The 13,872-nt window shown below is 36.7% G+C and overlaps 1 protein-coding gene across 4 annotated transcripts in view; it reads right to left on the bottom strand.

Moving 5' to 3' along the window:
* Positions 1 to 122: 122 nt before the first annotated feature.
* LOC116256817 (beta-galactosidase 17) overlaps positions 123 to 13,872 on the bottom strand; it is a 34,779-nt gene continuing 21,029 nt past the window's right edge. For all 4 annotated transcript variants that reach the window (XM_031633313.2, XM_050078484.1, XM_031633314.2 and 1 more), the window contains 8 exons: positions 10,166 to 10,356; positions 9,921 to 9,992; positions 9,604 to 9,753; positions 3,326 to 3,376; positions 2,829 to 2,994; positions 1,822 to 1,967; positions 1,667 to 1,732; positions 123 to 382 (listed from right to left, as the gene is read on the bottom strand). In XM_031633313.2, the coding sequence (XP_031489173.1) occupies positions 281 to 382; positions 1,667 to 1,732; positions 1,822 to 1,967; positions 2,829 to 2,994; positions 3,326 to 3,376; positions 9,604 to 9,753; positions 9,921 to 9,992; positions 10,166 to 10,356 (944 nt within the window). In that variant the 3' untranslated portion in view covers positions 123 to 280. The remainder of the gene's footprint in view (positions 383 to 1,666; positions 1,733 to 1,821; positions 1,968 to 2,828; positions 2,995 to 3,325; positions 3,377 to 9,603; positions 9,754 to 9,920; positions 9,993 to 10,165; positions 10,357 to 13,872) is intronic.

Below are 13,872 nucleotides of genomic sequence, written 5' to 3'. Positions count from 1 at the left end.
AAGTGGCTATTTTAAAAAGAGTTCTTGACGACATTCGTCTTAAGCCTCTTGTACCATGTTGTAGGCATTTATCTGCGATCCTTGCTCACAGTACTGCTAGTAGACCAAAATTATCCTGAGAGAAAAAAGAAAATGTCTTGCACTGCTAAAAAGGTCGCTAAGAATAATATTTGTAACCATGTTTGGCAATCGCAGTGCGGTTCTCATGACTCAATTTCAATGTGAAACAGGATAACTTAGATACGCAACACAAGTGCGTCCGTCTCACATATAGCGCAAGCTAGGTTGTAGATGTTGCACGAGTTGGTCCACAAGTAAAATCAGGTCCACTGACGAAGGTGATCACATGCTCAAGATTGGCTTGCTCAAGCTCCAGCAACACCTGAAGAAAACACCAAGCTAATTCAGAGATGACAAAAGAACGGATTAAAAGTTTTTGATATATTTCAGCAGATCCAGAATCACAGCAATATACCAATTTCAACTGTCATACCGTGTAAAACGTCATAATTTAAAAAGCAAGTGCATTTTGTTATTGCTATTGGCAAACTCTGGTAAGTATATGATGTGAATCTTTAATAGCCACAAACTAGCCGATAGACATTGTCACAAATGCAACAGAAATAGTATGAGCTAATTAAAAGCCATTTCTAGCGGCACAAAGCTGGCAATACCTACAAGTAGCAGGTGCAATAGTCAGAAAGTTTATCCCTTTTTTAATGTCATTTATCATAAGCATATCATGTCTTTCTTTTCTCAGCAAATATTATACAACATATTATATAAAATGAAACAATGGATTTACCTTTACCTTTGGTGTTTGCATAACATGTTCTCAAATAGCAAGAAAAGAAAGGGCCATTCTTGAAGATGAGACAATCGATTAAGGTGATAACAAATATGTTGCGAGTTAAGACAAAGTATCAGTCGGTGAACAGTCATGCTAATGTCATAATCCAAGACAATAATTTTACAAAATACACCAGTTTGGAAGAGTCTAGTGGACAGGACATACAAACATGACCTACTAGAGCATCTCTATAATTTGGCCTTCTTTCATGATGTTCATCTTGCTAATTTCCAGTTCATAACCTTGCATATTTGTGTTACAATATTCATATTAATTGGAAAAAAGATCCTTCTCTGAGTATGTTTTTATAACTTCTCTTAAAGCATCACAGACCATGCTCACATTTGCTGAAGCAGTTCAAAGTTCAAACTGTACAAGTTCTAACCTTGATAAGAGAACTATTCACATAAGCTCAGGATACTTAATTCAAATACTTGATTCAGAATAAATCCTATCGTCTTTAGACTTGGTTCTGAGTTCCCATTGCTCTCAACACTAGGAAATGCAAAATTGACATTGCGTAAATCCTTACTAGGAGAGCAGCATTTTATCATGAATTTCCTGCCTTTGATTTTAATGATATAAATGCTGCTGCACTGGTACAAAGTCCAAGTTAACTATCAGTATAGCCTAAAAAATTACCAGTCCAATTGGATATTTAAAGAAAATAAAATTGATGACTTTATGCAGGAGAAGTGCAAAAAATAGCAAGCAAGAGGAAAGGCACATGAGAATATTGTGATAGCTTGGCAGAATAGAAACAGAAGTTCCCAGTTAAGGTAATAGCACCAACAATAATAAGGATTGAACCCATACCACAGTGTTTTCTCCATGCTTCAGGATTGGAGCTGGAACATAGAGGCTGCATTGAGGTCCAACAGACTGTTGCAGAGTATACAAGTTAATTTTAGATTGAAAAGTTAAATAGCTTCACAGGCAGACAGAGAGGGAGAGAGAGAGAGAAACTATACCGGCCAATATCTTCCAAGATTAAAACCATTAACAAAACAAACACCTTTGCTCCATCCTCTAAATGATATGTACGTATCTTTCACTTGATCTGTTTCATTTATAACAAACTGGCCAACATGAAATGCTGGACCTTTCAAGGGATCATCTGCCATGATGTATAAGAAGAAGAGTTATACACTTATGGTGGAAGCATCAATTATGTCAAAGAATATAGCTCTCATTACGTGTTCCTTGTTCTCAATACAGATGTATAACATAAGTTTTTCTCCCTGTAGAAGTTTGTATTTATTACATATTTGAACACAAAAAGGAGGCAGCATCACCTACTGTTGTTCATTACAAATCCGTTTGTCCAAGGTGACATCCTGCATTTTTGTGTATTCTGGTTACATGGTCTTGTAAATTAGGGGTTCCTACAACTTTCCACTCAATGTTACATATGAAGCTAGGCATGATCTTGCACACAGGGGTCGCTACTGCATTTAATAACATTGTTATATATGATGGTTAAGGCACCTTCCTTTAGTTCCTATCCAAGAAATTCATATGCAGTGAGATACAGGATAGTTTCTTGAATCTCTGAGGAGTCCCACAAGGGTCATCTGGATAGAGAGATTGATTTACACAAGTATTTAAAGCATGTCTTGAAGATTACATTTAGCCTTTCAAGTGACTTCCTGTTGATGTATGGCTAATGTTGCCTGAAACATATGGCTGTCTTTGGGTTGCTTAGCATAATAAGTGTCATATTTCATCAAGCATGCATAAATAATTTCTGAAAAATTACTGGCTACTATTCGAATAGCTGCAATCTCCATCTACAAGTTATTGAGATAAGCCCTTAATTTGAGGATCTATGCAGGAATAAGTAAATTGCATTTTGGAAATATTGCCATTAACTAAAATCGACATCTAAAGAAACACGCTGTGAGCTTGATAAAGATTTATGCTTTGATGCTCATAGTTATTGGGCATACACTACTTAAGAAAGGCTTTCTTGACTTACCTTCTGTTTCTTTGAGAACCATTTTGTTTGATTTCCGAACAAGTGGGTGTGCAATGTGTGCTATAGGATTGGTGAATAAAATATTAGTTATGTGATCAAACGAAATAGGAAATATCTTCCAACCACGTAAAGGAGAACCATCCAACAGAACAGATGACAAGATTCCCTGCAAAATCAATAATAATCAGATTAAGATTTTTCTGATTAATAAAGTTCAAAAGCCTCAAAAACCAAAAGTAGTGGCAGATAATAACAAATGACAGTAACTTGACAATGTTACAGATAGAGTGCAGGATGTAAAATTATTTTTAATGATCTTACTATATTTTTACAGTAAATATGACAACAATATCAAAATACATGAGTGTGTTTCTAGAGCCGAGCCGCAAATTATAACATGCAGTACCAGGAAGGGGATTATATCTTTGGAACAAAGGCTTCCTCTAGAGGAGAACAAACCCAGACACAGGAGATAACTCAGAATTTCATTTTGTAACCTTTTTGTCATATAAGAACTGTCCATAATTCACCCGACCCATGTTCTCCACCTACAAAAAATTCAATAGTCTTATCAATAATGCTTGAAACTGTGAATTTAAGGAAACAAAAAGCAAGAAGCTTCAGCTACCACAGTTTTCTGAACCACAGATAAGCCATAACATGTGTGTGTGTGTGTGTGTGTATCTACTATATATATATATATATATATATTGATTGGTAGAAACCAGACCAACAGGTCTGGGACAAAAACCAAACCCTTTAAATATGATATTTAAAGTGCTTTTTTTCTTAAATCTAACCTTACCGATGTTGAAACTAGAAAGTTTATGTTCAAGTTTGGTAGTTTTCTAGTTTTTAGAGAATTAAAGTCCTCTTTAGTCATTTCTTACATTTGTGTGGTTCTCTTATGTAAGAAAACTTGCCAACCCTTAGTCTCTCTTAAATTAGAGATTAGGGTTAGCTAATGAATAATTTTTTTATTCTCTCTCTCTCCAACCGTGAGTTTCAACATGGTATCAGCGCCACCGGCAGCAACAGCACTGGACTTCCACTAGTGGTGACCATTTTCTGGCAAACTCTGACAGCGGGGGGGAGATTCCGACGCCTGCATTTTTCTGTCGGTATTCTCTAATTGGTTTTTATCAGATTCTGATCTGATTCATATCGTCTGACTTTTGTGGAACGTCAAATCTGAGGTTTTCCCTTCTCTACCACAAGGATTAGATCTATTTCAGATCTGGAGCCATAACATCCAAGTCTGATCAAGATCTAATCTGCTGATCACCCATGTGCATGGAGTCTAGTCACGTTTTTTTTTTTTTTTGTGAATAGACTCCTTATGTGAAAGTAGAAAATGTGGAGAAGGAAGCAGTTTTCTGATATTTGTGGAATGTGGCTGTGGCATTGGTGACGTAAGTGTGGAATGTGTGATGCGTTGATCACTTTGTGGATAGTTCTTTCTAATTTATTTTGATGAATAGTACCCGGTATTGCTGCTGGTCAGAAAACCCCTTGAGATCTGCCTGTTGTGGAAAGAGATCTATAAGTTGTTAGTGGTGCTGCATGTGATATATCTGGTTTATGTTTTGCTGATCAGCCTCTTGCATGGCTGCTTAATTACAAGTTGGGCGCTCTTTTATGTGATCTATCTGCTGCAATTTTTTTTTGTGGTCTCTATTTCCACCTGATACTACTTCTTATTGTGTTTAATTACGGCTGAAACCAGCAAGCTAGATGGTAGAAATGAATACAAAGTAACTGGCAATCCCTTCTCCTATGGGTCTACGGTCAAATTAGATAGATTGAACTATGAATTATGGTCTAGATCTTTTATGATGTTTGTCACATGACATCGAAAGAGGCATATAATTGAAGAAAATAAACCTATTGCCAAGTCAGGGAAGTATATGTCATGGGAAGAGAACAACTGCATGGTTATGCCTTAGATTATGAACAATGTCCAGCCACAGATTGCTCTCACTATTGCCTACTATACCATTGCTAAGGAGATGTGGGAATTTCTTAGGTAAACATACTCAATGAACAAAAATGTTAGTAAAATTCTTCAAGTTAAAGAAGATTTGCACAATCTTTGATAGAGATCGGGATTTATCAGGTACTTTGCATCTGCTAAAGCAACCTATAAGAGGTTGAAATTCCTGCATCTCCCATGCAAATCTTGTTATAACACTTTGAACCTACCATGATTGCAAAGTTTCTTGCTGGTTTGTCACCTAAGTATGTGTTGCTAAGGATCAAATGCTCATTGGGAATGAAATCCCCGACCTCTCTAACACATACAATAGACTTAGTCGTCTTGCTATTACCTTGTCCCAACCAGGTGGTGAGGCTCCTGCTTCTTCTCTTGCTGTCGGGGGTGGTCGTAGTCAGGGCAGCATTTACAGTGCCAGAGGAAGAAGTACAGGTCGTGGAACTAGTGGTCGTGGGACGTTCCAATGTACCTATTGTAGGAAGATGGGACACTTGGAGGATTGTTGCTAGAACAAACATGGTTGACCATCCTCTGCAGCACAGGACAGAGGTACTGCGACTAAACAAGACAAGAGCCTTGCCCAGCCTCCTATGGGCCTGCCCAGGTAGCCACTCCTATTGTGGACGGCTCTTCTTGCTCAGTATCAGAGACGGTTACAGTTAGTATTAACATATTTGAGTATGAGTACTTTTTGGCACACAAAGCCTCACAGGCTTCAGCTTCCACAACTTTGATTGATCAAGTTCTCTCTATGGGTACATCCACGTCTGATTCAGGTATTTCTTGGATTATTGACTCAGATGCATCGAGACAATTATACAGTAGACCTAGTTCTTTCACTTTTTTCCATAGTTTTCCTCAGCCACGTCATATTAAAATTGCAGATGGTAGAATGTCTCCTGTTTTGGGTTATGAAGATGTGAAGCTTTCTCAGTCCATGACCATTCCATATGTCTTATACGCTTTTGAGTTTCCATCCCATTTGCTATTTGTTAAACAGATGACTACTGATTTACATTGTCAAGTTATTTTTTTTACCCTGGTTTTTTCAGGACTTACAAACTGGAAAAACGATTAGTGGTGGCAATGAGAAAGGGGGCATCTACATCTTGTCAGATCATATGGGGTTTGTTGTTACCTCTTCTACATCAGAGTCTACATCCTTCCAGTGGCATCTCAGACTCGGTCATCCTTCAAGGTCCAAACTTCGTTACATCCTACCTCATCTTTTTGTCCCAGAGTCATTTCAGTGTAAGGTCTGTCAACTTGGCAAGCATACTCGTAGTAGCTTTCCTTCGAGTCTTAGTCCATCGAGTCAAGGGTTGTTTGATCTTCTTCATGTTGATGTGTGGGGGTTTAGCAGGGTTGCTAGCCGATCTAAATTTAAGTATTTTCTGGTCGTCGTCGATGACTACTCTCGAGTTAGTTGGGTATTTCTTTTGAAAAAAAGGTCTGAAGTCGTTTGTACTCTTAAAACTTGATTATTGAAATAAAAACTCAATTTAACTTTATGGTCAAATGTATTCACACTGATAATGCTCTTGAGTTCAAATCATCGATCTTAATGACATTTTATTCTAAAAATGGCATATCTCCCAAATTTACATGCCCCATACCTCGCAACAAAATGGAGTTGCCAAAAGAAAACATCGGTAACTTTTGACTGTTGCTCGCACCCTAATGCTACACAATCATGTACCTGCATATTTATTGGGCAACGCAATACTCACGGCTTGTTACTTGACCAACCGTTTACTGTCATCCTCAATTGATAACAAAGTTCATATTAAACTTGTTTACCCTAATTGCCCATTATTTCCAGTTGCACCCAAAGTATTTGGTTGTACTTGGTTTGTTCACATCCTTGGACCTAAACGTGATAAACTTGTTGTTCAAGCCATTAAGTGTATGTTCATTGGCTATCATTGAAACCAAAAAGGTTATAAGTGTTTTGATCTGTTAACTCACAAAGAGTATATCAATGCGGACGTCACTTCCTTTGAGTCTCAGCCCTACTTTAATGCTCCCTTTGTGTCCTCTAAGATGTCTTCTCATATTCCTTTACCTATTCATCTGGTCTCATTACAGTCTTTTCTTTCCTCTATTCTGATTGTGAATCAGTTCTACGATCCCCCATTGGTCTACACACGCCGACAGGATCCCTCTCATGATCGACCATCAGAGTCTTCTCAGGGTGTGAGCTTCACTGAAGTGAGTATACCTAACATTGATCCTTCTCAGGACCTGCCTATAGCCCTGCGCAAAGACAAGAGACAGTGTACCATGCATCCTATATCACAGTTTGCTTCTACTGATCATCTTGGTAACAGCTTACAACAGTTCCTTCATGTTATGTCAGTTCATACTGTACCGACTAGCCATCAATAGGCATTACTATACTATAACTGGCGACAAGCTATGCAGGATGAGATACAGTGTGGTACCTGGGACTTGGGAGTTGGTTGTTCCTCCTTCAGATTGTGATATTGTTGGCTCCAAATGGATCTTTACAGTCAAGTATCATTCAGACGGATCCATAGAAAGATACAAGGCTCGCTTAGTGGCCAAAGATACACCCAGACATATAGAGTTAACTTCTTTGAGACCTTCCCTCATGTGGCCAGGTTGAATACTATTCGGCTCATTATCTCTATTGCGGTACACTCTGATTGGCCTCTGTATTAGTTGGATGTAAAGAATGTCTTCCTCTATGGTGATCTTGAGAAGACTGTATATACACAGCAACCCTTAGGGTTCAAGCGACAGGGGGAGTGTAGGAATGTGTGTCGTCTGAAGAAGCCAATTTATGGACTCAAACAAAGTACCAGGGCATGGTTCCACAAATTATCTGAAGTTGTTTCACAGTGTGGATTTGAAAGATCTCCTTTGGACCATTCTCTATTCATCAAAAAGACCTCTAAAGGTATAGTTGTTTCTATGTTGATGACATTATCTTAACAGGTGATTGTGATCAAGAGATTTTGGCTACAAAGGCTTTCTTCAGAAGCACTTTGTCAAGAAAGATTTTGGTCACTTGCGGTATTTTCTTAGGATTGAAGTTGCCCATAACAAGGAAGGCGTAGTTTTGTCTCAAAGGAAATATGTACTTGATCTACTGCATGATGTAGGGATGTTGGGAGCCAAGCCTGCTAATTTTCCTATGAAACCCACGTCTTCATCTTCACGATAATCAATCAGAGCTAGTGGATTCACGATCTTACAGGTCTCTCATAGACAAATTTCTTTATGTCACTGTGACTAGACCAGACATTAGCTTTGTTGTTGAGAAGCTAAGTCAATTTATGGAAAAGCCTAGAAAAGTAGGCTAGGATGTTGAATTGATGGTTTTAAAATATCTAAAGTCATCCCTAGGCAAAGGCCTCCTATTCAAGAAAAGTGAGTCTCTAGAGATTGTTGCTTACGGTGATGCCGACTATGCAAGGCCTGTTGACAACAAAAAATCCACAACGGGCTTCTGTGTCTTTTTTGGAGGCAACCTCGTATCATGGAGAAGCAAGAAACAAAATGTAGTTTCTAGGTCAAGGGCAGAATCCGAATATAGAGCAATGGCTCAAACTGCTACTGAGATGACTTGGGTTAAATCTATGCTAACAAATCTAAGTGTTCATGTTCTTCTTCTTATAAAGATGTATTGTGATAACAAGACTGCCACTTACATTGCTAATAATCCAATGTTTTATGAGAGAAGAAAGCATATCGAGGGGGATTGCCATTATGTTCAGGATCTCATACAAGGAGGTGTTGTGTCTACTATTCATGTAGCTTCTAAAGATCAGGCAGCAGATATATTTACGAAGACCCTTCCTATTGGTGATTTTTCTAGATGTTGTAACAAGCTAAGTATGTTGATATCTATGCCCAACTTGAGGAGGATTGTTGAAAATTTGAAACTAGAAATTTTATGTTCAAGTTTGGTAGTTTTCTAGTTTTTAGAGAATTAGAGTCTTCTTTAGCCATTTCTTATATTTGTGTGGCTCTCTTATGTAAGAAAACTTGTCGATCCTTAATCTCTCTTAAATTAGAGATTAGGGTCAGCTAATGAACAACTTTTTGACTCCCTCTCTCCCCCCAACTGTGAGTTTCAACAACCGACATGATCTTAATGATAGGTTGATGAAAAATATATATTAAGTTTATCATTTTTTTTATTTAATAGTGTTTTTATAATAAGCAAAAATAAATGGCTCCCATAGCATCAACATTTTGATAATAGAAAAATCAATATTTTTTATAAAAAAAAGCTTGACTCAAAGCATGTTTTATATCAAAATAGTTTTTATAAATATATTAGGATGTTTATATTTTATTTAAAATAATATTGTAGCAAGAAATTAAAGAGTCTGGCTTTTATCCTGACCTAAGTATTTGGTTTTTACCAATTTCTCTCTCTACAGATATATATATATATATATATATATATATATATATATATATATATATATATATATATATATATATATATAATGACAGTCCAAAAGAAAGATTGCACTATCACCTCAAGTTCGACATGATGTAGGCCCAAGACACATAACTAACTAGCCAAGTCTGTGTTTGCCAAAATATGTTAATACTTAATAGATGAAATGAAAGGATTTGATCTATTATAATGCACAGATAAGCATGAAAACTAACAATCTTATTATTATTAACTTACTGCACTTCTGTTAGCAAAGTATATTACAGAAGAATGAGGATGACCAGCTAAAATAGATATGAGAGTATGGTCATGCAAAGTAGATCAAAGGAAAAGATGTCCCTTACCAGAATAAACAAGCTGACACTAGAACTGCAAGTGATATGTGGAAGGGTGATATTTCTATTCAGCCATCTTTCTATGGTGCCAACATATGCTGGGCCACTTGCATAACCAGTTGTCTGGCATAACATAAATATTTGAGCTCTGTCATGAACCTGAAAGGCACGCAGAGCATCATCATGTGTACCAAAAATTCAGGGAACACATGCTACATGGTAAATGTATCCAACAAGGCTCAGGATTTGATAAAGAACCAATGTTTGTAGAAGAAACTAAGATAATAAAAAGGACTAGATTTACTAGGAGCAAGCCAAAATCTTGCCTTTGGTATTGAAAGAATAATGGGCCTTTCCTTGGGTTGAAAATTTGATACATACAAACAGAAGCCAAGCACCTAACACATCACACAAGTTAGGAAATTTAATAGATAAGCAGCCGAACCAATTACTAGAGATAAATGAGCTTGAATGAAACAATAAACCATGATGTTTATCTCAAGGTATGATTCAGTAAATAAAGCAACGTAAAAATCGATGTAGAACAAAAAAGGCAGCATTAACTTTATACCTTACCAAATGATTCCATTGGAACTGGTTGATCAGATTGTGCCCCATCCTTTGGCTCAGAGACCATGTTCAGCACCCCAAACAATGATGTGACTCTCTCCATTTTGACACGTCCATATGCTTTCTTCACATTATTAGCAGGAACAGGGGGAAGCTGATACCTGCTGTACCTTTTGATTACACTCCGCAGTGCTGAGAACAATGTCATTCACATTAAGTGAAATGAGAAACATGAGATGTGAGAGAGAGAGAAAGAGAAACAAGTGACCTGCATATATATTTGATATATGTCCTGTATGTTAGAAATTGTTTTCACCCCAAAGAACTATAGCATAGTGGAACCAGGACTAGCTGTTAGACAGCTAGCAGGCTGTAGTTCAAGCTTTATGGGTGCCAGATCTAGGCATAAGCCAAAGCAAACCTAGACCCTGGGGACAAGCAACGGGCCATAAAGCTTTACACATAAAAAGGAAACGTATTTTTTTCTTATTCAACAGTTTAAATTCGTTACTTGATATCCTGACCTTGTGATCATGACGATACTACAAATAAATTACACCACACTCTGCCAAGATCAATTTCTCCAGTTTTTCCTTTTTCCTTCTTTCTTATATTTGTGTTACAGCAGGGAATTCTGTTAAGAAATAAGATCTCATAGTGATATTGTAACTAGGTTTTTAGCTTAGGTATTTTACATTTTATTTTCTTTTACATTTATTTTCTTTTTCTTTTCTTTTACATTTTATTTTCTTTTTATTTTATTTTCTTTTCTTTTCTTTTTGCCCTCCTCATTCTAGCCATTGGAGGTTCCAACGGCTCACAAAAGAGCCGTTCGAACTCCCAACGGCTAGAACCACTCTTCTTTAGCCTCTTCTTCTTTCTTGTCTCTTATATATATATTTTAGCAATCTCTTGTAGAATGTATGCAGTTTTACACAGCCATTGAGTTTTCTTTCAATAAGATTAATATCTTTTCAAGTTTCTATCATATTATTCTTTAGTGACTATTATAGTCACATTTATATGGTATCAGAGCCATTGGGCTGCATGTTGGAGAGTTTTAGAAACTGTTTTTTTGCTGTTTATGCTACTGGACTGTTCAAGAAAAATTTCAGACAAGGCCATTGCTGCTGAACGTCATTTCTTAAAGATCTTCTTGTTGCTGCTCACCAACTGTTTGGTGAAATTTCTAGAAGGACTTCCTCTTTGTTTCTCTTGGAGATTGTTACTTAAAATCTTGCTCTTATGGAGAACTCCAAAGTCTCGATTGAAGGAGGAAGTTATCATGCTCCGTACAAGCTTGATGGAACCAACTACACTCTATGGGCAAAATGCTTGGAGATGTATATCAAAGGGAAATATTTATGAGGCTTCATAAGAGGTACGTCTACCCCTCCTTCTCTCAAGTTGACCAAAATTGAAAATGGAGTTGAGAAAGACTTGAATGAAGAAGAGAGACAAAATGTCATGGATGAATACTATAAAAAATTAGATGATTGGGAAGCCAAAAACTCTAGAATTAAAGAATGGATTTACAGAAGTATAGAACCTAGAATTGCCCAAAATCTCATGTATTATGAAAGAGCAAGTGAAGTTTGGGAATAGCTCAAGGGAATGTTTACCCAAAAAGATATGGCCCGAAAATATCTCTTGATTCAAAAAGCCCAAAGTATCAAGCTAGGTGACAATAATGTTAGAGATTATTTTATGGAAATCTCTAGTGTATGGAATGAGTTGGATCAACTTACTCCCAAACTAGGATTGAATTGTAAGTGTCATGAGATTAGAAGAGAATAAGTCGATGAATTTAGGTTTTTTTCAATTTCTTCAAGGTCTACGACCCGAATTTGAACAAATTAGGTCGGCTCTACTGTCTTTAGCCTCTCCTCTACCCATTCATGAACTTCTTACGAAGTTAAGCGGTGAAGAAACTAAAATGAAATTATCTAAAGAATTGGATAGTGTTCGTATTTCCAAACAAGAAGAAGAAAAAGTCTTAGCCGCTTCTAGACCCGGGAACAACATCAAATCCTTTAGACCTCCTCACTTTAAAAACCAAAATAGAGGGGAATTTAAGGTTGTTTGCCACTTTTGTCATGAACCGGGTCACATTAGACCTAGTTGTCCAAAGTTGAACAACAGCGAAGGACAACCATGAAACTATGGAGGAAATCTTTTCAAAGGAGGAGCTTCATATCCTCAAAGAGGGCAACACAACCGTGGAAGTGGAACTTCATATTCACAAGGTGGGCAATACAACAATAGACAGTTTGACCAAAGGAAGGTTGCAAATATTGCAAATGAAGGATGTGATCTGTCATCAATCTCCACAACATTGAATCAAATCATGTCGGTGCTTCAACCTATGATCAAGGAGTCGAATCCCGGAGCACTAGCAACAACGGCATCCACCTCCAACACTCCCGGTATGTTTCCTTGGCTTTTAGATTCCGATGCATCTTTTCATATGACACCAAATATATCAGCTTTGACCAATTTTGAACAAGCAAGAAAAGAATCTAATGTAGTTACCGCCGATGGAACATCTATGAATGTTAAGGGGATTGGGGATTTTGAAAAAGAATTTAGAAAACAAAAGTTCTTTATTCCAAAAGTTAGTTATGTTCCTAGACTTAATCTTAACTTACTTTCCGTATTTCAAATTTCAGATCTTGGTTTTGACATTGTTTTCTCATCAAATAAATGTTTGGTACAGGATCACCAAACCGGGAGATTGATTGGGGAAGGTTTTAGAAAAAGAGACCTTTACTACATGGACAATTTATGTATCCCCAAAGAAAATTTTTGTCACCATGTGAAAAATGTTGATATCAATGTTTGGCATCAAAGATTAGGTCATCCAAACATTAAAAAATTGTCTATGATGAGTCCTATCAAGGACGCTTGTATTGAGAATTTCAAATATAATGATTGTATACATGAAAAAATGAAATCCTTATCTTTTGGACAAAGAAGTTTCTTTGCCTCTTTTCCTTTTGAGCTTGTTCATTCCGATGTGTGGGGACCCTCTCCTATCATGTCAAAAGGAGAGCTATCATATTATGTGATATTTGTTGATTATTTTACTAGATATTGTTGGATATATTTCTTAAGATACAAATATGAGGTTTTTGACATGTTCAAAAATTTTCACAACTTAGTTCAAACACAGTTTAATGCTAAATTAAAAATTCTAAGGACTGATTCTGAAGGAGAATACATTTCAAATGAGTTCAAAAGATATTTAGAAAACTATGCAATAGTCCATCAAAAATCTTGTTCAAGAACACCTCAACAAAATGGACTTTCTGAAAGAAAACATAGGCACATAATTGAAACAACTAGAACTCTTCTTATTGCCAAAAATGTGCCTAAAAACTTTTGGGCCGAAACAGCTCTAGCCTCTGTATATCTCATAAATAGAATGCCTTCAAAAGCTTTAAATAATACAACCCCTTTTGAAAAATTATTCAAATATGAACCTGATTTCAAAAGGCTTCGTGTTTTTGGTAGCAAATGTTTTGTTCTTAATGACAAGGCTGATAAACTAAATTCAAAAGTTATTGAGTGTGTTTTCATTGGTTATTCTGAAACACAAAAAGAATATAAACGTTATGACCCAGTCAAAGACAAGATCACAGTTTCAAGAAATGTAAAGTTTTGTGAAGACGAAAATGGATTCAAAACTTGTGGAGAATCACAACACAA

The sequence above is a fragment of the Nymphaea colorata genome, chromosome 6 (assembly GCF_008831285.2).
Source record: "Nymphaea colorata isolate Beijing-Zhang1983 chromosome 6, ASM883128v2, whole genome shotgun sequence".
Lineage (NCBI taxonomy): Eukaryota > Viridiplantae > Streptophyta > Magnoliopsida > Nymphaeales > Nymphaeaceae > Nymphaea > Nymphaea colorata.
This window is presented reverse-complemented; position numbering and strand designations above follow the sequence as displayed.